General features: G+C 41.5%; 1 protein-coding gene and 1 pseudogene across 2 annotated transcripts in view; one reads left to right on the top strand and one right to left on the bottom strand.

The window, feature by feature from the left end:
- The window catches only part of DNAI3 (dynein axonemal intermediate chain 3), an 86,714-nt gene that overhangs the window by 58,139 nt on the left and 3,317 nt on the right, over positions 1-25,258 (top strand). Inside the window, exons 17-22 of one of the 2 annotated variants that reach the window (XM_040232426.1) lie at positions 4,321-4,451; positions 9,985-10,048; positions 17,990-18,120; positions 19,918-20,122; positions 21,572-21,663; positions 22,889-23,011. In XM_040232426.1, coding sequence (XP_040088360.1) covers positions 4,321-4,451; positions 9,985-10,048; positions 17,990-18,120; positions 19,918-20,122; positions 21,572-21,663; positions 22,889-23,011 — 746 coding nt within the window. The remainder of the gene's footprint in view (positions 1-4,320; positions 4,452-9,984; positions 10,049-17,989; positions 18,121-19,917; positions 20,123-21,571; positions 21,664-22,888; positions 23,012-25,258) is intronic. The other variant, XR_005719523.1, reaches the window with a different exon arrangement.
- On the bottom strand, positions 580-2,261 carry LOC120856934 (annotated as a pseudogene).

Genomic DNA, 25,258 nt, shown 5'->3' with positions numbered 1-25,258 from the left:
AATTCAATACATATCCAAGTTATTCCAGGCAAGTCTGAATAAATGCAGCTGATGATAACATTTTTCTCAGGCCTCATCCTTTTTGACCAGCAAATTAAACGCTATTGACTAAGCCCGTCTTCTTGGAGCTCCCACCTTGGATTCTGAGATTTTCATGGTCCCTCTTTAGTTTCCGTCCTCTGATCTTTTTCCTGGATACATTTCACCTTGCTGCCCTCTCATCAGGAATTTACTTCAGCTGTGTGTTTTCCCTGTTGCACACTCTCCCTTTGATAACATAGTGTGCTCTCCCACCTGTGCTGAGAATCCTTAAATCTTGTCTCTCACTGTCTCTTTGTACTGAACCCACCCTACCCATACAACATCAGTGCATCTAGAATAGAACTCATAACATGAGTTATCCCTGCCTCTCTCCTCAGGCCCCCATGCCCAGTCTCTCACAGAGGATAACTAAATCTGTGTCCACAATGCCTTTTCCTTTTCGCACATTTTCCTTTTCCTTTGCATTATCAGCAGTGACCCTTGGATGAGGCACTTGGTTCCCCTTGTTAGACCAGGGGAGCACTCCCTCAGGAAACATTTTTTTTTGAGGGTATTAAATCTTTTATTGATTACACATGATAATGGATGATACACAAGCTTCATTCCCATCTAAAACTTCATCTGGTACCATAATTCAGTTTAGATATATTGCATAGGATGTGCCAACAATCATTAATAATAAAGAAAACCTCCATGACTTTGCATGGGTGACCCTTTAAATGGTCACCCATTTAAACTCCAGGTCACAACACAGTAACTGTCAGTTCAACTACACCAAGGTTCTGAAGACAACAGCTTCTCCACCAAAGCAGGTTGCAAATAAATTTCAAATGGAACCTGGCATCACCCTGAAGGAATTCTAACTTTACACGGTAGTTTACCAAAATGGCTTCAGAGTAGACTAACTTTACACAGCACATTAAAAAAAAAAGAAGACATTTAATTCAGTATCATGATCAGTCTATTACATTTAGCAATCAACAGCATGGGTACAAAAACAAAATCTACATTAAAACCCTTTGTTGAAATGGTTTATACTTTCCACAGAACAGAAACTAAAATAACCTGTTATACAATTAGTCACAAGTACAGTCCTCGAGTTTTTTGCCCATACACATGAGTGTTGTCTAAAACATGTCTTCTTTGTAGCAGCTAGGCCCTGCCGCCACGGTGCTTGGCTGAGTTCACAAATCTGTTGTAACCTGTAGCTTCCCTATCACTTCTCTGGCTCTCCTCTCCTGCTAAGCTTTGCTTCCTGGCAGTAATTAAAACCTTCTGCCACTGCCATAGCTCCTGCTGCTGCTGGAACTACCATAGCCACCTTGGTTTTGTGGTTTAGCAAAGCATTGACCTCCACCACCATAGGGGCCAGGACTTCTACCTCCAACGTGTCCTCCTTTCATGGGTCCAAAATTTGAAGCTTGATTGTTGTAACTGCCAAAATCACTGTAGCTTCCGCCACCTCCAAAACTGCTTCCATCATTACCAAATCCATTATAACCATCCCCACTGCCACCATATCCGCCACCACCACGGCTGCCGCCAAAGCCACCTCGACCGCGGACGTTTCCTCCACGACCCAAGTTGTCGCTCCCACCCAAACCACCTCCGCGACCGCCACCCGAGTCTTCAGAGCCACGTCGACCCCTCTGGCTGGCTGAAGCGGTAGCCTTCTCTGGCCTAGACAGGGCCGTTCTCACTCCCCAGCTGTGGCCGCTGGCAGTGCGGTGTTTCTGAGTGACAGCCTTGCCCACGCAGTCGCGGTCATCGAAGAGCGCGGCAGCACAGCCTCTCTTTTTGCCGCGGCCTCGGTCAGGCGTGATTTGTCACTTCAGTTTCCCCTACGGCTCAAAATAATCTCTCAGGGAATGCTCTTCAGCGTCTTCTTTAATGCCACCAACAAAAACCTCTCTCACAGGTGAGTGGGCACCAGGTCTTTGAAAATGCTCTCTCGAGACGGCCCTCGGGGTCCACAGCTCTTCCGTCCACCCCGCGGGGCCTTCCTTTCTCCTCCACCGAGGCGTGTGGGACAAGCCCGACGCCTCTGGGGTGCTTGGCGTTTGGATCGCTCCTTACCACACAGCCTGTGAGCGCTCCCCATTGTGAGCAATGGCTCCTCAGACCCTCATCAGTTGTTTCAAAGCTCCGTCCTCTGATGAAGAGCTCCCGCAGCTGTTCAGGCTCTTCGGGAGACTCTGAGTCAGACATGAAAGCAGTGGAGGGGGCTGGGGGGACGTCAGCGATGCCTTCTCGGCGGCGCACACAGGCCGAAAGGAGTAACCTAACGAACATATCTCAGGAAACATTTTTTAAGCACATATTCCCAATGAACATGTATTTATTTACGATCTATTTATGTATGTTCTACTCTGGTAATATATTTATGTACATTATTTTAAAAAGAGAAAAACAGACACAAAAATGAGAGTGAAGAATTTGAAATAAATATTTTAATGATTTTAATTTTATGTATTAAGTAGATATGAAATGCCTTTTTTGCTCTTGCTAAATGCATTGTGAATAATATCTTTTAGTAAGAACAGTGTCGGAGAAGGCAATGGCACCCCACTCCAGTACTCTTGCCTGGAAAATCCCATGGACAGAGGAGCCTGGTGGCCTGCAGTCCATGGGATCGCTGAGTCCGACACGACTGAGCGACTTCACTTTCACTTTTCACTTTCCTGCATTGGAGAAGGAAATGGCAACCCACTCCAGTGTTCTTGCTTGGAGAATCCCAAGGACGGGGGAGCCTGGTGGGCTGCCGTCTATGGGGTCGCACAGAGTCGGACACGACTGAAGTGACTTAGCAGCAGCAGCAGCAAGAACAGTGGTTGATTGTTTCTAGTTATTTCTTGAAATGTTGATGACACTGTGTAATACAGTTGGTTAAAGATTCCATGTTTCGCTTACTTTGGTACTTGTTTTTAATGTTGTACCTAGTATGAAATGGGATTGCTCAAAGTGTGTAGATCCCAAAGGAAGTTTTGGTTGACTATGCTTACTAAATCATGATGATTATCTTTTACTTTTGTCTTTTTATTATAGTTGAAGTTTTCTTCTCCTACTTAGTTTTCGTTTATACTTTTGTTGGTTTTTCCATGGTCGATATAACCCAGAGGATATATTAAGGGTGTGTGTGATGAGTAAAGTATTGTGAGCTTACATTTCTTTATGATCTTTCCCAGGAATATAATATCACATTAAAAAAAATAAGTGATTTGGAAAAATGTCCAAGATATATCTTTAAGAGAATAGAAAAGAAGGATAAAAAGCTAGAAAACCCACTTAAAAAATAAATTGTCTATATATAATCACCAAAAAGTAATAGAGGAAAATAGACCAATATTTTAATAGTGATACCTCTGGGAAATGTGATAATGAATGATTTTTGCTCTTTTATTCATGCTTTTCTCTCTTTTCAAAAGCTTCAATTAACATTTACTAATTTAAGATCTCAAAAATAGCATGTATTAATTTTAGATTAATTAAAATTAATCAGATGCTTTTAAAAAGATAAAAGTTACAGATAACATTTGAATTTCACCCCCTAGTTTAGCTGTGCTCTTAAACTGTTTACATGGAGAGCTATGATATAGTATAATCACTGATGTTCATAAACAATAAACCTGAAATAATCAGCCAGCATTAAATAATGTTCAACATGCTGTATTTATGACAAACACAAATAACACGTTAGATGGATTTAGTTTTTAGCAGTTAAAAAAATTTACACGTAAAAGGCTAACCTTGAATTATTTTTTAAAATTGCTATATGATGCCAACTGTATAAAAATGATATGAATTGCTCATTAGAGATTGTCAAGGGTATTAATTCAAGGGAAATATCAATGATATCTCTTTTGAGAAAATCCAAGGGTGTTATATAACCTAGAAGACGTATTTTGTGTCCAGTATACTGTCAATAATTCTGAGATAATATAGATAATGTAGAAGTGACTTTCAGACCGTGCCATGAAAACTTTTAGAGCCCCTGAAAAGTGGGCAGAGGAGTCTTCCCTTTCTCACCCAGGAAACACTTCAACCAGAGCAGTATGGCTTTGATCAGGTTCACAGGCAAGGGATTCCATATAAACTGTGGCTTGAAAAAGGCATTCTACTGCTAAATTAGAACTCTAAAAATTCTTGGACTTATGCCCACCACACTGGGGAGGAAGTAGGGTGGATATGTGTGACAAAGGACAGAGAATATAAACTAATCATATTTTAGAAGATCTTCAATGTAAATATGTGCTTCTTCTATCCAAATGTCTCTAAAAGAAAAAATATTAGCCCAGAGCAAAGCAGTGAAGGCAGGAGAAATGAACCCATACCAGAATCTGGAGAATGCATTGAGCAATATTCTCAAGCCAATAGATGACTTCTGCACCAAGTTCTTTGTGGGAACAGAGGTGAGTTGCAATTACCTGCTTCTAAAATTAGCATTTAAATTACATTTAAATATATGATTATGACCTCTATAGTATGTTTGTCTTATGAGGGCTTATAATACTTTTTTTAGTCTTCTGTCTTTGAGCTTACAATATTTATCCTATTTTCATATTTTTATATGCTTGCTGAAATTAAAAAATTTTAACCTCAATGTCTCATAGATTCATATTTGAATAATTGATCAAGTTCTCAAGTTCTTAGATGTCTTTAAATTCATAAATGTGAACAGTCTATAAAATTAGATATGACTTTTTACTAATAAAAGTCTATAAAATGAGGTATGACTTTTTACTAATAAAAGACTATAAAAGTAGGTATGACTCTTTTTACTAATAAATTATCAACTTACAAATATTTATCAAACACATACCATATGGAAAAACCATGCTAAGTGTTTCAGATTTACTAAGAAAATATAGTTTTGTTAGGCCAGCACAATCTAGTAGGAGAGTGAAAAACTCACTCAATTCAAAAGGTAAACAGCAATTGGATATAGTAACAATAATGACAAAATATACATAAACATAAAATTTACCATCTTAATCATTTTTGTGTATACCATTCAGTGGTACTAAGTACATTCATATCATTGAGTAACTCTCACCACCATCCATCTTGAGAACTATTTCATTATTCCAAATTAAAGTTTTGTCCCAGTTAAAGCAGTAACTCTGCATTCCCTACTGACTCCAGCTCCTGACAACCACAATTCTACTTACTTTCTCAAAGAATTTGACTATTTTAGTAGTCAAATGTAAGTGGAATCATATAATATTTGTCTCTGTGCACAGTAAAGTTTTATAAGCCAGTGATGACAGCTTTAGAAAGAAAATCTTTAAGATGAGCTATGGACAGAGGTTCCTGACATTGTACAGGACACAGGGATCAAGACCATCCCCAAGAAAAAGAATGCAAAAAAGTAAAATGTCTGTCTGAGGAGGCCTTACAAATAACTGTGAAAAGAAGAGAAGCGAAAAGCAAAGGAGAAAAGGAAAGATATACCCATTTGAATGCAGGGTTCCAAAGAATAGCAAAGAGAGATAAGAAAGCCTTCCTCAGTGATCAATGCAAAAAAATAGAGGAAAACAATAGAATAGGAAAGACTAGAGATCTCTTCAAGAAAATTAGAGATACCAAGGGAACATTTCATGCAAAGATGGGCTCAATAAAGGACAGAAATGGTATGGACCTAACAGAAGCAGAAAATATTAAGAAGAGGTAGCAGGAATAGACAGAAAAACTATACAAAAAAGAGCTTCATGACCCAGATAATCACAACAGTGTGATCACTCACCTACAGCCAGATATCCTGGAATGTGAAGTCAAGTGGGCCTTAGGAAGCATCTACAAACAAAGCTAGTGGAAGTTATGGAATTCCAGTTGAGCTATTTCAAATCCTAAAAGATGATGCTGTGAAAGTGCTGCACTCAATATGTCAGCAAATTTGGAAAACTCAGCAGTGGCCACAGGACTGGAAAAGGTCAGTTTTCATTCCAATCCCAAAGAAAGCCAGTGCCAAAGAATGCTCAAACTACCGCACAATTGCACTCATCTCACACGCTAGTAAAGTAATGCTCAAAATTCTCCAAGTTAGGCTTCAGCAATACGTGAACCGTGAACTTACAGATGTTCAAGCTGGTTTTAGAAAAGGCAGAGGAACCAGAGATCAACTTGCCAACATTCGCTGGATCATTGAAAAAGCAAGAGAGTTCCAGAAAAATATCTATTTCTGCTTTATTGACTATGCCAAAGCCTTTGACTGTGTGGATCACAATAAACTGTGGAAAATTCTTCAAGAGATGGGAATACCAGACCATCTAACCTTCCTCTTGAGAAACCTATATGCAAGTCAGGAAGCAACAGTTAGAGCTGGACATGGAACAACAGACTGGTTCCAAATAGGAAAAGGATTACGTCAGGCTGTATATTGTCACCCTGCTTATTTAACTTATATGTAGAGTCCATCATGAGAAACACTGGGCTGGAAGAAACACAAGCTGGAATCAAGATTGCTGGGAGAAATATCAATAACCTCAGATATGCAGATGACACCACCCTTATGGCAGAAAGTGAAGAAGAGCCTCTTGATGAAAGTGAAAGAGGAGAGTGAAAAAGTTGGCTTCAAGCTCAACATTCAGAAAACTAAGATCATGGCATCTGGTCCCATCACTTCATGGCAAATAGATGAGGAAACAGTGGAAACAGTGGCTGACTTTATTTTTGGGGGCTCCAAAATCACTGCAGATGGTGACTGTAGCCATGAAATTAAATTACTCCTTGGAAGGAAAGTTATGACCAACCTAGACAGCATATTAAAAAGCAGAGACATTACTTTGTCAACAAAGGCCCCTCTAGTCAAGGCTATGGTTTTTCCAGTAGTCATGTATGGATGTGAGAGTTGGACTATAAAGAAAGCTAAGCACAGAAGAATTGATGCTTTTGAGCTGTGGTGTTGGAGAAGCCTCTTGAGAGTCCCTTGGACTGCAAGGAGATCCAACCAGTCCATCCTAAAGGAGATCAGTACTGGGTGTTCATTGGAAGGACAGATGTTGAAGCTGAAACTCCAATATTTTGGCCACCTGATGCAAAGAGCTGACTCATTGGAAAAGACCCTGATGCTGGGAAAGATTGAAGGCAGGAGGAGAAGGGGATGACAGAGGATGAGATGGTTGGATGGCATCATCGACTCAATGGACATGAGTTTGGGTACACTCTGGGAGTTGGTGATAGACAGGGAGGCCTGGCGTGCTCCGGTTCATGGGGTCACAAAGAGTTGGACATGACTGAACGACTGAACTGAACTAACTGAAAGCATGACACCCTTGGCTTTAACTCCTCTCAGTGACTTCTTCATGATACACGAAAAATCCAGACTCCTTACACCAAGGCCTGTAAGTTCTGTGTAAGTTGCCTCCTTTCTCTTTCTCTACCTCATCTGTACCAATCTCCTCACTCCGTCTGCTCTGATTTTTTTCTCTCTCATTTTTTGTACTAAACTCTTTCCTGCCTTTCAGGTCCCTGCACTCCTTGGAATGAATGACTTTCATCATTCAGCAGTTATTTATTGATCATTTAATATATGCTGGGCACTGTTCTTCACCCAGGGAATATAGTAGTGAACAGAACAGCTAGAATTCCCTGCCCTCTAAGGGCTGACATTCCAGTGGGACACTCTTCTACCAGCCCTTGATGTGGCTGACCGATCCTTCTACTTTGGACAGAGAATTTAAGGGAGTTTAAGTTGACTCATTGGAAAAGACTCTGACACTGGGAGGGATTGGGGGCAGGAGGAGAAGGGGACGACCGAGGATGAGATGGCTGGATGGCATCACGGACTCGATGGACGTGAGTCTGAGTGAACTCTGGGAGTTGGTGATGGACAGGGAGGCCTGGTGTGCTGCGATTCATGGGGTCGCAAAGAGTCAGACACGACTGAATGACTGAACTGAACTGAACTGAAGTGGGGCAGAGGGCTGAATCAGGAGGGAGTGGAGCCCTGGAAGCAGAGGCCAGGTTGACAGTGATCTCAGGTGGGCCCCGCCAGGGGTGAAGAGAGCCTGAGCAGTGGGGAGGAGAATGTCACATATGTGTAGGGGGAGTGGAAGTGTCAGAACTAAGGAACCAGATGGAGAGGGATGTGAAGGTGTCCAGCCAGGTATCTGGCGATATAATGGATGTGTGTGCATGTGTGCTAAGTCACTTCAGTCACGTCCAACTCCTTGTGACCCCATGGACTGCAGCCCACCAGGCTCCTCTGTCCGTGGGATTCTCCAGGCAAGAATACTGGAGTGGGTTGCCATGCCCTCCTCCAGAGGATGCCCACAGCCCCCGCCTGCCAGGGATCCAACTAATGTCTGCCCATATCTCCTGATTTGCAGGCGGAATCTTCACCTAGGAAGCCCAATATAATGGGCTCTCATCAAATATTTATTAACTGGGTACAAATTATTCCTTTGACTCAGTTCAGTGTCAAAGTTCCTCATTTCACCTATGAGAGTCAGGAGATACTAACTCTCTTAGAGGACTTTGGTAAAGGCTGAGGTCACATATGTAAAGCTCCTGACAACTCCAGCAAGCACTGTCAGTTCAGTTCAGTTGCTCAGTTGTGTCCGACTCTTTGTGACCCCAGGGACTGCACCACACCAGGCCTCCCTGTCCATCACCAACTCCTGGAGTTTACTTAAACTCATGTCCATTGAGTCGGTGATGCCATCCAACCATCTCATCCTCTGTTGTCCCCTTCTCCTCCTGCCTTCAATCTTTCCCAGCATCAGGGTCTTTCTAATGAGTCAGTTCTTCAAGTCAGGTGGCCAAAGTATTGGAGTTTCAGCTTCAGCATCAGTCCTTCCAGTGAATATTCAGGATTGATTTCCTTTAGGATGGACTGGTTGGATCTCTTTGCTGTCCAAGGGACTCTTCAGAGTCTTCTCCAACACCACAGTTTATCGTGTTGGAGTAAATCATAGCCGCAAAGGTGACATGTACAGGAGACATATCCCAGGCGCCTGTTCCCTTAGACTGTGTACCAAGAGGGGAGGGAAGACTTGTCCTCAGACTCTGAATTTCCAGCAGCAAACACAGTCCTTGTCTGTCAAGAGAGTTGACGTGGATGAGTGAAAGAGTGGCCTCAGTTGCTTGAGATTGTCCTACACTTTGTATAAGTCAAATGTTTTTCCATCTCTCCTCCCTCCCATGTAATCCCAATCCATCCCCTTCTCTGAGTCCTCTTAACTCATTTTTTGATATACCCTTCTCTGTGTTTTCCTCTTATTATCTGGTGAAAAAAAAATGAGATTAGGAGATTATGTCTGGGTTTTGCATCCATAGGATAGTGGCATGAGACTCAATTTTTTCTCTAACCCTCTCCCCATCTCTGTCATTCACTGGTTCTCTCTTTCTTCTCTGAGTGGTAATTTCTGACTTTTGTTTACAGGTTCCTTTGTCTTCTCTTCTCCTTGAATTGGCCATAAATAGAACTGGAATATATAGTACTTGTCATGTGGTTTGGCTGGAACTCTGTTTCCTGTTCTCAGCGTTCAAAGATGATGAGTACTATATGATGAATACGTATTTCCTCCTTCTCTCTTATTGCACGATTATTTTGTAACATGCTGAAAACAAATCACTGAATAAACCAGATGAGATCCCTCCCCTTCTGGAGCTTTCCGTCCATTGGGACAATTTTCTGTTAACAACAGACCCTGGAAATCCAGCAGTTGGACTTTGTGTAGCTAGATTATTTTCATAATTGCCTGCGTTCTCCCAATCACTGTGTGAAGATAAAAACTCAACAAATTCATTTGCTTGTCTAATATAAAATCAGGTAATCATTTTTGAACCTTCCCCCATCACCCTCACTGTACCCAACTGTCATTTGATTAAATCAACCTGTTGCTTTGGGTTTGGCTTGCAACCAGTCTTAGTACATGAATGTGAGGTTTTCTGTCTCTTTAAGTTGTCAGTGTACTCACTGGGAACCTGTCATGTTTTTAGGAAGGTGAAGTGATATACACAGATTGGAAAATGGAAAGAGACCCTGAAACTGGCCGATTTATGGGTAAGGTTTTTTTCCCTTCTTTCTTGTTTCTATATGTTTCCTATTATTTTTCAATAATTCAATTCATTTATTTTTAGTTGAAAGATAATTGGTCAACAATATTGTGTTGGCTTCTGCCAAACATCAACATGAATCAGCCATAGGTATACCTATGTCCCTTCCCTCTTGAACCTCCCTCCCACCTCCCCCCCCACACCTCCCCTCTAGGTTGTTAAAGAGTCACACAGCAAATTCTCATTGGCTACGTATTTTACATATGGTAATGTACATGTTTCCATGTTATTCTCTCCAAACATTCCACCCTCTTCTTCCTCCCCCTCACCATGTCTGTTCTCTATGTCTGTGTCTCCATTGCTGCCCTGCAAATAGGTTGATCAGTACTATCTTTCTAGATTCCATATATATGCATTAATATACAATATTTGTTTCTGACAACTTCACCTGTATAATATGTTCTAAGTTCATCCTATGAGAAAGTTTTTATGATTGCTCCATTATTAGTAAGCTGTTTCTTTTTTCCAAAGCACTGAGGAGCCCTGGTCTGCCTTATGGGAGGGAAGGCATGTGAGGTTCTGACCCTACACTTGCTATTAAAGCGAGGGCTTCAGATAAGCCGCACCATTGTCACCTAGGAGCTTGTTAGAAAAACAGGATGCTACCCCAGGCCTACTGAATCTAAATACAAATTTTAATAAAATTCTTCAGGTGATTCGTTTTCACACCAAAATTTGAGGAGCACTAATCTGTTGGTGCTTAAATTATGGAGATGCTTGGACAATTCCATTTTAAAACAACAATGCTGTTTCAATACTTCAACAACCCAGTAGCTCAGCAGTGTGGAAAACCTAGGTCAAGGTGAAACTGTAAGCTAAATTCACCATGATCTTGAAGACCTCAGCACTGTAAGGGAGAAGTAACTCTAGGGGCTGGGACTGGTTGGGGTCCATGTGTTCCCCTGATCCTAGGCCCGGATGCTAGGCAGCTGAAAGAGGTATGAGGGTCACACCCAGGTATGAACAAGAATCAGAGTCAATGATTCAGGCTTCACTGCTGGCTCAAGAATCCGCCTGCCAAATGCAGGAAACGCAAGAGACTGGTTTGATCCCTGGGTTGGGAAGATCCCCTGGAGACAGAAATGGCAACCCACACCAGTATTCTTGCCTGGACAATCCCATGGACCGAGGAGCACGGCAGGCTACAGTCCATGGGGTCACAAGGGTTGCACATGGCTTAGCGGCTAAACCACCACCACCAATAAGCCAAGTTCCCCGTCAAAGCTCAGAGCCTTGGGGCACACTACAATTACAACCACTTGCTTTAATGCTTTGGATTTTATCATGGCACGAACATATATTTGGCCTACTTTTCAGAGTGTGGAGTAACCATGACATAAGGAAGAGGCAGTTCCTGGAACCACTTGAACCCTGTGGAGCAGTGAGAAGAAGCAATGAGGCTTGGTTTGCAGAAGGCGATCTAGTCAGTCCTGTGGGTGGCTGGAGCAGATGGACCTATGTACGAGTGATTGAGGTCCAGAGGTCGGAGCCACTGCCTGCAGGGGACAGCTGGTAGGGCTTAGATCTCCGCCTTAAACTTAATCATTCACTTCTGAGTCTGGTTCTGCAGGCTAGTGTCTGCCTTAGACCTGCGAAATCGGCTTCGTCAGCATTGCCTCCAGGGTGGTTATTTTCATCTGGAAACAAAGGCATTCCTACTTTTCTTACACAGGTCTCCTGCCTAGAGACCTAAGTATATGTTATTAATAAGAGTGGGGCATTGAGAGAGGATTGGATATGACTTTAAAAAGAGTCAAGTGCATGTAGGACTGAGACTGATTTCCCATTTTCCAGTCATTTTCAATTCCATGGTTTAAGGTTGAACTCAACATTATATACTGAGTATAATATAACATAGTGAATTACATTCAACTACTTTTAGGCTGATTCATGTTTCTACTTATTTAATAATTCATGGATGTTAGTAGTGAATGTGCTGCCGGCCAGGCACATTAGTACATGATAACAGTCTCTTCCACACCCCTGGGACACAAGCTGAGGCAATGACTCAGTTTGTGACACCATGACTTGATTGTGCACAGATGGACATGGGTTCCTCCTGGTCTCAGATTTTCTTGGAGGCTTACCCTAAACTGCTTTTAAGGTAGCCCATAGCTATGATTTTTCCAGTGGTCACGTATGAATGTGAGAGTTGGACTGTGAAGAAAGCTGAGCACCGGAAAATTGATGCTTTTGAACTGTGGTGTTGGAGAAGACTCTTGAGAGTCCCTTGGACTGGCAAGGAGATCCAACCAGTCCATTCTAAAGGAGCTCAGTCCTGGGTGTTCTTTGGACGGAATGATGCTAAAGCTGAAACTCCAGCATTTTGGCCACCTCATGCGAAGAGTTGACTCACTGGAAAAAACTCTGATGCTGGGAGGGATTGGGGGCAGGAGGAGAAGGGGACGACAGAGGATGAGATGGCTGGATGGCATCACTGACTCGATGGACATGAGTTTGAGTGAACTCTGGGAGTTGGTGATGGACAGGGAGGCCTGGCGTGCTGCAATTCATGGGGTCGCAAGGAGTCAGACACGACTGAGCGACTGAACTGAACTGATGGCAAACAGGTTGAGCTATTTGTTTTAAATGAATTGTTTTCTATCTACAGAGCCAGTGACAGTAAACTTAAAAACCAAAAGCTTAATGTTTATACCCCCCCTTTGATGTTTGTTGTTACTTTCATTCATTCATCAAATCATTACTGAGAATCTACTATGTACCAGGCACTAGGGATACAGAGATAAACAAGATAATTTCTCCCCCAAAGGAGACTGCTGATTTATTGGAAGTCAGCCACATAAACAAATGATGACATTACACTGTCATTGGTGCTGTGGCTGGCAGCAAACACAAAGTGACATGGAATCCCACAAAGGGACCAACTCTCTTGGGTGGTTAAGAAAAGGCCCTACAGGGAGTTTGCGGGAGAACAGATAGATGTGTATGTATGGCTGGACCTCTTTGCTGTTCACTAAAACTGTTGCAGCCTTGTTAATTGGCTACGCATGCTCCGTCACATCAGTCGTGTCTGACTCTTGTGACCCCTTGGACCACAGCCTGCCAGGCTCCTCTGACCATGGAATTTTCCTGCCAAGAATACTAGAGTAGATTGCCATTTCCTCCTACAGGGGAGCTTCCCAAGCTCCCAGGGATGAAACCCGCATCACCTGCATCTCCTGTATTGCAGGCAGATTCTTTACCGCTGAGCCACTGGAGAAGCCCTAATTGGCTATACCAGAACACAAAATAAAAAGTTTGAAAAAAAAAAAGGCCCCACCATAGAGAGATACAGTTGAGCTGGGTCTTAAAGGGTACATTTCAAATTTTCAGATGGAGAAAGACATTCCAGGTAGAAAGAGGAACAAATGCAAAAACACAGTTCGAAAGAGCAGTGGACAAGTAGGGAACAGGGAGACCTCCTGGCCAAAGCATAGCAGTAGAGACGACTACAGCAGCAGGAAAGGCTCCAGGAGGACATTTGGGTATAGATGGCAAAGAGCCTTGAGTGCCTCACTAAGCCATGGACCTCATCCTAGTACCATCAGTATGATCAGAAAATCACTCTGTCAGGAGAGCAGGGGTTGGATTAATTTATTGGTGGGTCTTACAACGGAAGCAGGATTACCAGTTGCAATAGCCTAGATGAGGAATGGAGATGACTGATGTGCAGGCAGGGTGATGAGGATGGATAGAAGAGGAAGTTCAAGAGGGAGAGATTTAGAGATAAACATGCCAGGGCTCTGTGACCAGTGGGATATGAGTGGAAAAGTAAAAGAGAAATTGCTTTTAATTTCTTGGCATTTAGTTCATTCCAAAAAAAAAAAAAAAAGAGAGAGAGAGAGAGAAATAAATAGCTCTAACCACCTACTTAAAGGGCATTTTAAAATCATCTTCTTGCTTTAATACTTTAAAATTACCAGTCAAGGATTTTGTAATATGGAAAGTCAAATGACACTTATTCCCATTGGATAATGGTTGAAGTTCAGGGACTGTCAATGTGTAGAGGTGCTGAACTGTAAATTGTATGGTTTGCTTACATTCTGTGAACTGGCAGTGTTTTCCTTGGGAGTTATCAGCCCAATGGCATTCATAAACAGCATGGACATTTCCTGAGTAAAGATGAGGCAATTGCTAGGACCCATTTTCTCTTGATCTGCCCCAAGTTCAAATGTGCAAGGCAAAAAAGGAGAGTTTCTTCTTCTAAGAAGAAACTTCTAAAAGATGGATTACCCTACATGAGCTATGTGTGATGAAGTTATAATCAAACAAAGCTTCCAGATGACCTAAGAAATACAGGCTGATGTATTTGATGATGATGACAATTGACATAATCATCTCATGTACTCAACTCTCAAGTTGGCACATGTCATATGTCAGGCACTCTTCCCAGTACTCTCCATGGATTAACTCATTTAATCTTCACAGCAACACTGTGGATTTGAACCCAGGCAGTCTGTGCTCTTAACCACATCAGGATGCTAAATCCTTCTTTAGATAATGACTCTGGGAACTACTGTTTTGTTTGTTTAAGTTTCTTACTTGACTGGGGTCTCTAGCATTTCACTGAATAACTTAAGGAAAGCTCCATTTACTGCTGAATGACACTAAGGTCTTTCAAAGGACAAAAGGAAGGAAAAGTTATATGGGCTGAGAACATTTAACATATTAAAGCACCAGTCTTGATGGTTATCTATATTCCTATCACTAGTGATCATTAAATTTTGCAGAGGGCTTCTAGATTCCTGGATAGCCCTGTTCATAGAGTGAGATGGTATAGGAAATCCCAGCTCAACAAGGACAAAACCAGGATCTAAGAAATACAGCATCAGCAAGAAGAAAGCTGCTGGTTTCCAGGGACCTCCTGCCTTCCCAGGAATCTTCCAGATCACTTCAAGATGGCCTTAGAAATAAGTCTTCTCTGCTGTCTTCAAGATGGAGGAAAACTGGCCTTTTTGTTTTTTAACTTAGAAGAGCTACGGTTAAATTTATACTTTATAAGTTTTTTCAAATAATTTTTAAATTGAGATAAAAATATACATAAATAAGAAATTTAACATGTTAACCATTTTTAAAGTATAGTTCCATGGTGTCAAGTATATTTACACTGTTGTGCAACTAGTCTCCAGAACTCTTTTCACCTTGTGGAACTGAAACTCTGTTCTGGTTAAACACTAGCTCCCACTCCTCTTTCCTCTCAGCCCCTGGCCACCAACTTTATGCTTTCTATCCCTATGAATGTGACTGTCATAAGTACCTCATGTCAATGGAATCATAATATACTCAATTTTCATTCATGTTGCAGCATATGTCAGAATTCTCTTGCTTTTAAAGGATGAATAATACTCCATTGTATGGGTATACCACATTTTGCTTATCCATTCATCCATTAATGGACATTTGGGTTGCTTCTACCTTTTCAGTATTGCAAATAATGCTTCTGTGAACAAGGGTGGACAAAAATCTCTTTGACATTGTATCAGCTTTTTGAAAGATTATGGTGGCTCTTTTTCCTCCTTAAAGTTATGTTGATGTTCTGAGGAAAAAAATCAAACCTTCACATAGCTATTAATATGTTGAGATTCTGAGTAAGTTGGTGGTTTTAGTACAAAGTAGCCACACAGTATAGTTTGACCTAGACAGGCACATAGTTTTAGGGCCATCCCTGGGACTTGTGGGTGTGAGCAGCAAGGCAGGAGGAGCAAGGTGGCTCCAAAGCCAGGCCAGGCGAGAGGAAACCAAGCCACAGCAGAGTAGACAGACTAGGGGAGCAGGAGTACCCTGGTGCCCAGGACAGAGACAAAGGGGAGGTAATCATTTTAATGTCCAAACCAGCTCATCCTCTAGTCTTCCCAGTGGCAATAAATGGAAGGTACAATGAGCCTGTTGCTCTTACCAGAAACCTGGCTGTCGTTCTCAGAACTTCATCTCTTTCACCCCGCATGTCAACTCTAGCTCACAAATATTTCTTGATTATCCACTCCTCCCTTGCATCTTCATTCAAGTCACCATCCTTTCTCACCATAACTGCAGCAACAACCTCCCATAGTGTCCCCTCTTTGCTTTTATCTCCTCTGATCTAGTCTTCCCACAGCAGTCAGAGAATCGTTTCATATATCAATCAGATCATCTTCTAGCCCTAAAAGACTCATTAAATCACATTATACTTAGAATGTAATCTAATTGCTTTTCCTAATAAGCTCTGCAGCACTGGGACTCACCAGGTCTTCACTGGTTTCCTATGTTTCAGCCTGGGATTATCAGTTGCCGTTGTTCAGTTGCTCAGTTGTCTCCAACTCTTTGTGACCCCGTGGACTGTAACACGCCAGGCTTCCCTGTTCTTCACTATCTCCTGGAGTTTGCTCAAACTCATGTCCATAGAGTCGGTGATGCAATCCAACCATCTCATCCTCTGACACTCTCTTCTCCTCCTGCTTTCAATCTTTCCCAGCATCAGAGTCTTTTCCATGAGTCAGCTCTTCGCATCAGTTGGCCAAAGTACTGGAGCTTCAGCTTTAGTATCAGTCCTTTCAACAAATATTCAGGATTGATTTCCTTTAGGACTGACTGGTTTGATCTCTTTGCTGTCCAAGGGACTCTCAAAAGTCTTCTCCAGCACCACAGTTTGAAAGCATCAATTCTTCAGCGTTCCCTGGTGGCTCACAGGTTAAAGTGTCTTCCCGCAATGCAGGAGACCTGGGTTCGATCCCTGGGTCAGGAAGGTCCCTGGAGAAGGCAACCCACTCCAGTACTCTTGCCTGGAGAATCCCATGGACGGAGGAGCCTGGTGGGCTACAGTCCACAGGGTCGCAAAGAGGCGGACACGACTGAACAACTTCACTTTCACTTTCAGCCTTCTTTATGGTCCAACTCTCACATCCGTACATGACTAATGGAAAAATCATAGCTTTGATTAGACGGACGTTTGTCAGCAAAGTGATGTCTCTGTTTTTTAGTACACTGCCTATGTTTGTCATAGCTTTCCTTCCAAGGAGCAAGCGTCTTCTAATTTCATAGCCACAGTCATTGTCTGCAGTGATTTTGTAGCCCAAGAGAAAGTCTGTCACTGTTTCCATTTTTTCCCCATCTATTTGCCATGAAGTGATGGGACTGAATGCCATGATCTTCATTTTTTGAATGTTGAGTTTTAAGCCAGCTTTTTCACTCTCTTCTTTCACATTCATCAAGAGGCTCTTTAGTTCCTCTTCACTTTCTGGATTATCAGACTCCAGTTCTATTGCCTTCCTCAAAATTATAGATGCTCTAAACACTTCCCAGGACTCTGTTGTGTATTATTCCTTCTGTCTGGATGCTGCTCCACACCAAAATCTTCCCGTGCCGAACTCAGGCCTAAATGACTCACCTTCAGAGAATCCTTTTGAAATGTCCCTTGTTATTTTTTCTTGTGATTTTTTTTCCTTCATAATAAATTTCACATTTTCTTATTATATATCTTGGGATTTGTTTGTGGAGTATCTGTCTTTCCACTGGATTTTAAGTTCTGAGAGGGCAGATCATGTTTGTTTATTAACCATTTTTTACCCAGCCATCCATAGTAGCTGGTACTTACAAACAATCCATAAATATTTATTGACTAACAATCTATAACACTGACTAAGTGATGGATTAATAAATGAGTAAATGAATAAGAACAGAAAGTGTTCCTTTGAGCCTGCAAAGTGGCTTTGATGGGAATTTCCCTGGTCTTTTCCATAGAAAGAAGAGGAGCTGTCCCTTGACAGATTGATTCACCCCAACTGACCTCTGGTTCTCCACTCTCAGACCTCATTAATCAGGACCTATCTGTCCATCAGAGATCTGCCCATTCTTCATTGTAGGAATGTAAACAGTGTTATGAAAGATGAAATGGCCTTTTCCATTCCAACAGCAAAGAAGCCCGTGAGCCTCTACACAGTCCATGATGGAGCTGTCCACACCGTTCAGAGGTCACCTTTCTACAAAGAGATTATCCTCACTGTTGGGGGTTGGAACGTAGCCATCTGGAAAGAAGGTATTATGGTAAGTTGCCTGCAAAATGGAGGAGTAGGTGTGTGGTCCTTTATTATTGAGAAAAACAATAGGAACCACAGACTGTTCTGACATAACAATGCCTTTGGGACGCTTTTTAGAAATATTGGAACAGATGGCCTGGGCCCCAGCCTGTCAGCAGAACCAATACAAGCCTTTGGAAAACACAACTGTTTGCTTTTCTTCCCTGAGGGCAGGAAACATTTACAAGTCTTTTGTTCTCTGAAACCAGTGTTGTCTTCTAAATATATCTTGTGAGCTGTTCACTTGGTTTATGTTTTTCCCTTCCCCTTAAAATACAAGATGGTGTACTGATTACTGTATGAAGCCCAAAGAGAAGCAATGGGTCTATCATCTTTGCTCCTGCACCAGGCAACTTGTCACCAGAAGTGGGAGTCGGAAACCTAAGGGATCTATCACTAGGCAGAGACATACAGAGGTCAGGATGAGGCAGTGCCAAGAGTCTGGTGGTCAGGATTTAGGACAGGGCCTGGATCCAGATAGTCAGAAGCTAAACTGCTAAAACCTAGAAAGATTGGTGACATTGAGTGAAGCAGGAGTGTGGGAAAAGCAGTATGATGTGTCCCTTTCATGAGCTACTTTAAGAGAATTACCAAAATCTGGAAAAAAAAATATATATGAGTTTCATATCTGTAATATATATATTCTTTGACCTAACACTTTTCCCTTTTATTTCTGGGAGTCTAACTTACATGAATACTCAAAAAAACTGTGTGTGATATATGTACAAGTTTGTCATTGAAAAAAGTTTGGATCTCCTTAAGTGTCCTTCCAGAAAAGGACTTCTACTTCATACCAATGTATTTTGGTATGATTTTTTTCTTTTCTTTGCAACAGGCAAGTATTAGTTTTTCAGTTAAAGAAAAAAGAAATTAAGCCAAGATTGTCCAAAGACTGTGCAGGGGTCAGGAACCTGGTTAGCCACAGAAACCAAAGTAACTGAGCAAGAACAGATTGTGGTGTCTCCTGTAAGGAGTCCATGAATTAGTGGTGTTTGTTCCCCACAAGAAGCCTTTGTTTGCATGTTTGGGAGGGTAGGAGGCAGCTCCATAGTTTAGGTTAGTCCCGGAAGATATAAGTAGGTGAAGGGGTCCACCTGGTTGCCAGGTAGAGCATGATGGTGGGAAGAGAATGATTTTGCTCTTCTGTCTCTATGAAAACCTCCCAAAGAAGGCAAAGTACCCCACAGCAGAGAAGATAAATGATCGTAGTGTGTTGCACTGGTGGTCCAAAATCTCTCCCTCCAAATATTCATGAACTACTGGATGTGGCTCACAGAACTGACTGTTCATTCCTTTTCCTGAGCACCAGAGCTGCTTCCACAGTGAGTAGGCACCTGGCAGGAAAATAAAGATATAAGCAAGATGTATAATCTTATAATCTTTACTCATCCAGTGTCCACCAGTCTCCAAACAAATAGCAATGGGCTTTAGAAACAGTTGAATTAGAACCACCAATAGCTCAATTAGAAAATTTGATCTTTTTTTAAAAAGTCACTAAAATAAGAAAAAAATGCTATAAAAATATACAAGAAAGAAAAGAGCCGGCATCTAGAAAAACCCTATAAGGAAAACACTGACTTCCCTGGTGGCTCAGACGGTAAAGTGTCTGTCTACAATGTAGGAGGAAAACAAAGAAGACTTCTGAGTAGGCATAATTTTGCTGTTATATGATCATAGCCATCTGAGTTTTATTCTAAAAAAAAAAAAAAAAAAGCCTTGTGAATATCCCTCAGATAATAACAAAAACTTTTGTTTTTACTTTTAGACTGGACCCCTCCTTCAGTCATGCTGTGCACCAAAAAGGTACACCTCGGGGCACTGGTCCCTGACCAGGCCTGGGGTCTTCTACATTGGCCGAGAAGATGGGTACATCGATATCTGGGACCTTCTTGAGAAAACTCATGAACCAGCCCAGTCCCAAAACATCTGTATAACTATGATCACGTATATCAAACCCTGGACCTTTTCTGGTATGTTAGCTCTGATTAAAGGAGCAAAGTCATTTTGCCTTTTTTGGGCAGGGGACATTTCGACATTCATCTGGAAAGCCTCTGATGTTGCTTCTCAACTTTTTTCTCCCCATGCCACCTCCTCCCTTCCCATCACTGCACTTCCTTTCCCTTCCCTCTTCTACTCAAATTTTGGTTACAACCCCGAGTTTCACTAGTTTCTTCATCAGTTATTTCTGAGACACAGAGTATGTCAAGCAGGGGCTGATTTTGAACCACACATTGAAAAGCATGCTTGTCACCCTCTCTGGGTCCCTAAATCACAGGGTGAACCCTAAATCCTTGCTACCTTTTGCTGCTTCTTTTCAAATAGAATAAGTTCTGTATCTTTAATCTTTTATGTCACGAATATTCAATATTTTATCCCTTTTATAGGTTTCCCCTGGACAATATCAAGCAGTTCTTTTCATGAAATCTCAATGACTCTGTGAGGTCATATATCTGTTTAAACTATAACTTTTGAACTAACTGTGAGGAAAAAATAATGTATAACAGAGCAAGCAGAAATTCAAGAACATGTCAATAGAAAAATAATTTATATCCTTTCTCTCAGTTTCTCTATTTCACCCAAGTAATACTTTCTACCCAGACTAAGTATATATTTGCCTCATTTAAAAGAAGTTTCCCTTTGTTTCCAGAGATGCACAGGCATAAAATTATCATTTTCTCAGAAGAAACATGAGGTTTAGAAACACAGGCTTCAGAATTTCTAGAGTGTCAGAGTCTGGCTACTACTTAACCGTATATGTCACGAAAATGTGTTTTCCCATATTTGCTGCAAAACATTGCTTTTGCATACCTACAGGGATTACGATTCTATTATTTAGCAATGTGAACCAGACCTTCTGAAAAGGAGGAGAAAAAAGTTGAGATAAGAAGTTTAAATTCTCAAATACGCTTGTGTTTTGTACCCATTTAAAATGACCAAAAGGAGCAATTTGTTTCTGTAATAAGAAAACTGGTTTTGGCTGTATTTGAAATTCATCTGGATAATGGCATCCTTTAGCCCTTACTGTCTTTGGTGAAAATTGGCATCATGATTTTTCTGTGAAAATCCTCCATGTATTGTACCCGCTTCCTTCTCAAATCTGCCATGGATCTAGTCAGAGAGGGTCAACCTCACCTGGGAGTCACAGTCCTTAAGTAGAGGCTAAGAAAACATGATTGAGGATAAGCAGGGTGGCTGAGAAAGGCTCAAGGTCTCAGCTTTCATTTCACCAACTGGAAAAATGTCTTTTCTGTGTTACTGTGATCTCCAGTCATGAAGGTCTGATGAAGATGCCAAGATTACTGTAACCACAACAGGCCCTTTGGGAAATCACAAAGCAAAAATGCAGTATGTGTTTAACCTCTAAGATGACTTTCTGATTGCAGAGCTGTTTTTTTCTCCCCATATTTTGAAACTTTTAGCTAAGCAGCAATTTATAGCCATAGCTGATTATTATGGAACACTGCATATATTGGAAATTCCTTGGACATTAAGTCACCCTTCAACCAATGAGGTTAGTAACTTTTGGCTTTGAGGATTTATGTGATCAGATACAGCTGAGACATGTTTTAGAAATATGTTCAGAAATGACAGCATTTTTGCTCTGTAAGAAAATAAAAGAATCATGCAGTCAAAAATAAGGGGATATTAACCTAAATGAGAAAAGAATTTGAAAAAGAATAAATCTATGTATACGTGTAGCTGAATCACTTTGTTATGCGTCTGAAAGTAACATGACATTGTTAATCAACTATGCTCCAATATAAAACAAAATAATGAGGGGATGTATTCCTGTTGTATGAGATAAATGACTTAAAGCTAGAGGGGAAAAAAAACATGTGATGAAAGAAAGGCCCAGTAAATGAAGCCTAGATTCAGAGAAGAATTGATTTGGGGATTCATAATCATAAGAAGTTATTTTCAGATTGTAACCCAAGCATGGGACCCTTATTTTGGTGATACCCTTCCCAGAGGACCCAGCTGACATTTTTTTGCATCTCTCCATTGCCAGCCTCCATCCCTCCTTCCCCAGCTTGGTGTACTGCAGGCAGCAAGTCTGAAGTGGCAGTGTTCTGCGCCTCCATGCATACCACCCAGGGGTTTCGTTTCAAGCAGCGTTAATAGTTATGTTATAAAAAGAAGATCAATAAATAGTACATAAATATGGATACAGTAAACATTAAATATATAGATTACAATCTGTTGCAAGTTACAACATCAACCTAGTTACTTGCAGGCAAAAAACTCTCCCTTCTTTGGTCACCTCGCCCAAGGTCTCTGATGCCTTCCCTGCTTCTATTCTTCTGCCCACACATGCTAAGCTCTCCAGGGGACCAGGAACTCAACTCTGCTTCCAGCCCCTTTAGGGTCTCCACTGACATCCTCGTCTGGGTTTTCCAAGTTTGACTGATAATGCAAAACTTCCCTCAGCCTTAAAAGTGAGAAGGAGACAAAGGAGGGAAAAGAGGCATCCAAGGATATTTCTCTTACAAAATTGCAATTTTTTGCAGCTCTCTCCTTCCAATCTCACTCCTTTTCTGCCCTCCCCCAGTTCGCAGGTCCCTAAACCTTAGCCCAGTAGCCCATGAGTTAGCTCCTCTGGTAGTGGGCTTTGGGCCTTATCCCAAAGCAGGCATCTAGCTAATAACTTACAAGCAGCAGATGTTCTTCCAGAGCCTTGTCAAGAACATGGGGGCTTCTGTGTGAGCCCCCCTCTCATGGGCCTGCATTTCTAACAGGTATCAAGCATAAGCCACTACTTTGAAAGAGAAGTCAAACATCTGGAATATGTAGAACAGCGCAGAAAAATTCGTGAACAGGAAAAGAGAGAAATGGAGCTGGAACTGGAGAAGAAAAAAGTTGTAAGTTAAATTTCAGAAACCAAAATTGCTTTCCTCTAACACTAGTAGGATTATATTTGTTTGGCTTATTCTGCAGATTCAAAAGAAAAAAAAATATGCCTTTTCACATTCTTCTCTTCTTCTCATGGGAGTCAAGAGGGCAGTTCTCTGATTTCCCAGCTTAGTGTGAGTCAAACTGCCAATTGGATACCTAGTGAGATTCTATCCAATTTAGTTTCTAAAATTTTCTATATTTCAAGTACTTTAGATTAGGTGGTATCTAAATACCAATATGGAAACAGAGATTCAAAATTTGAATGCTTTCATTTCATAGAAACTTAACATTTAGTGAATAATGCATTAAAACAGTGTAAAAAAGAGTGGAATATGAATTAGGACATGTAGGCTCACGTCTCATGTCTACCACTTACTAGCCATGAGATCTAGAGCAAGGTTTTCATCTTTGCTGAGTTTTGGTTCTCTTGTTTATAAAATGGGAATACTAGTAACAACCTTTTAAGATTACTGTGAGGATTTCAGTTAGGTAACCTGACAAATAATCAACTGTCATTAAGAGGGAGCTAGTATATAGAGGGCATACATAATAGCTGCTAGTTGTTTCTCAGTCCCATCTGACTCTTAGCGACCCCATGGACTGTAACCCACTAGGTCTCTGTCCATGGCATTCTCCAAGCAAGAATACTGGAGTGGGTTGTCATTTCCTCCTCCAGGGGATCTTCCCAACCCAGAGATTGAACTTTCATCTCCTGAGTCTCCTGAATTGGAGGTGGATTCTTTTCCCCTGAGCCACTGGGGCTCAGAACCCACCTGCCAGTACAGGAGAGATAAGGGACATGGGCTCTATCCTTGAGTCTGGAAGATCCCCTGGAAGGGGGCATGGCAAGCCTCACTAGTATTCTTGGTATACTATGGTCTCTTGGTGGGCTATGGTCCATAGGGTCGCAAAGATTCAGACACGGCTGAAGCAATTTAGCACAGCACAGCACAGCACAGTACAGCACAGTATGTAGAGACAGATGAATGAAGAGATATAAATTTTACTGTAATAGACTAGAACTGTGAAATTTGCAATTAAGGATAATTTGGTGTAGGACACATCCTTCTTCAACTCTACCAAAAAGGAACCTAAAGCTCTGAAGCCCCCACCCTCCTCTTTCTCAGTCTCTCTGATGTGATTTTACTTTGTTGGTCTTCCCTTGACCAGTGGAACTGGGGACTTTAAATAGTCTGTGAATTCAGCTCTTCTTTCTTTCCCACTTGAGGTCATCTCAGTCCATATTTCTGCTTGTCTCCTGCTCATTCCCTTCCTTTGGGCACCAACAATTTCATCACTGCCTGCTTTTCCTTATAGCCAAATATATAGCCTCCCCCAATGTAATTACTCATGTGAGACCCTAGGTCTCAATTAAAAACACAAACATATGCAAATATTTTCATGTATTGCATTAGCAAATAGGTTAACATTATCATACTGTTAGATACAAATTAATGTAACAAAAGCAAATGAAGCATCATTTCAAAACATTGTTTAGTGGTGATGAGGTATAAAAAAAAGCCAATTAATTGACCTTGTTTACTACCAAAAAAAATGGTCGTGGTCTGTTCTTTCACACGATCACAAACATTGGATGAACTTCTGCCAGGGGAGATTACCTGCCACCTTTCCCCACACCAGCAATCATCCACAATTACTAGGAGTGTTTACTTATTTATTTATTTTTTTATCATTTTACTTTATTTATTTATTAAAAAATTTGGGGAGGGCTCTGCTGGGAGCAGGGGCTAATCTCCAGTTGCAGTGTGGGGGCTTCTCATTGCAGTGGCTTCTCTTGTGGAGCACAGGCTCTAGGGCACCAGGGCCTCAATAGTCGCAGTTCCTGGGTTCTAGAGAGCAGGCTCAATAGTTGTGGTGCACAGGTTTAGTTGCTCCGCAGCATGTGGGATCTTCCTGGACTGGGGATGAACCCATGTCTCCTGCACTGGCTGGAAGATTCTTTACCACTGAACCGCCAGGGAAGCCCCTAAGAGTGTTTAAATAGCATAGGGACAGCGAATTATCCATATAAAATAATAGTACTTTGCATGTGAAGTACTTTTAAAACACTCAAATATTGTAATAATCATATCTTGGAACTGAGTTTCCAAAACTTTTCCACCTCCTTCTTGTAACTTCATTTCCATCTGACATAGTACCCTCCTTAAAGTAGAGCGTCTACGTCTCAAGTTTTCTCTGGAACTAGACTGTGG

The sequence above is a fragment of the Oryx dammah genome, unplaced genomic scaffold (genome assembly GCF_014754425.2).
Source record: "Oryx dammah isolate SB20612 unplaced genomic scaffold, SCBI_Odam_1.1 HiC_scaffold_28, whole genome shotgun sequence".
Classification (NCBI taxonomy): Eukaryota; Metazoa; Chordata; class Mammalia; order Artiodactyla; family Bovidae; genus Oryx; species Oryx dammah.
The sequence above is the reverse complement of the archived record's forward strand: the minus strand, read 5'-3'. Positions and strand labels throughout refer to the sequence as shown.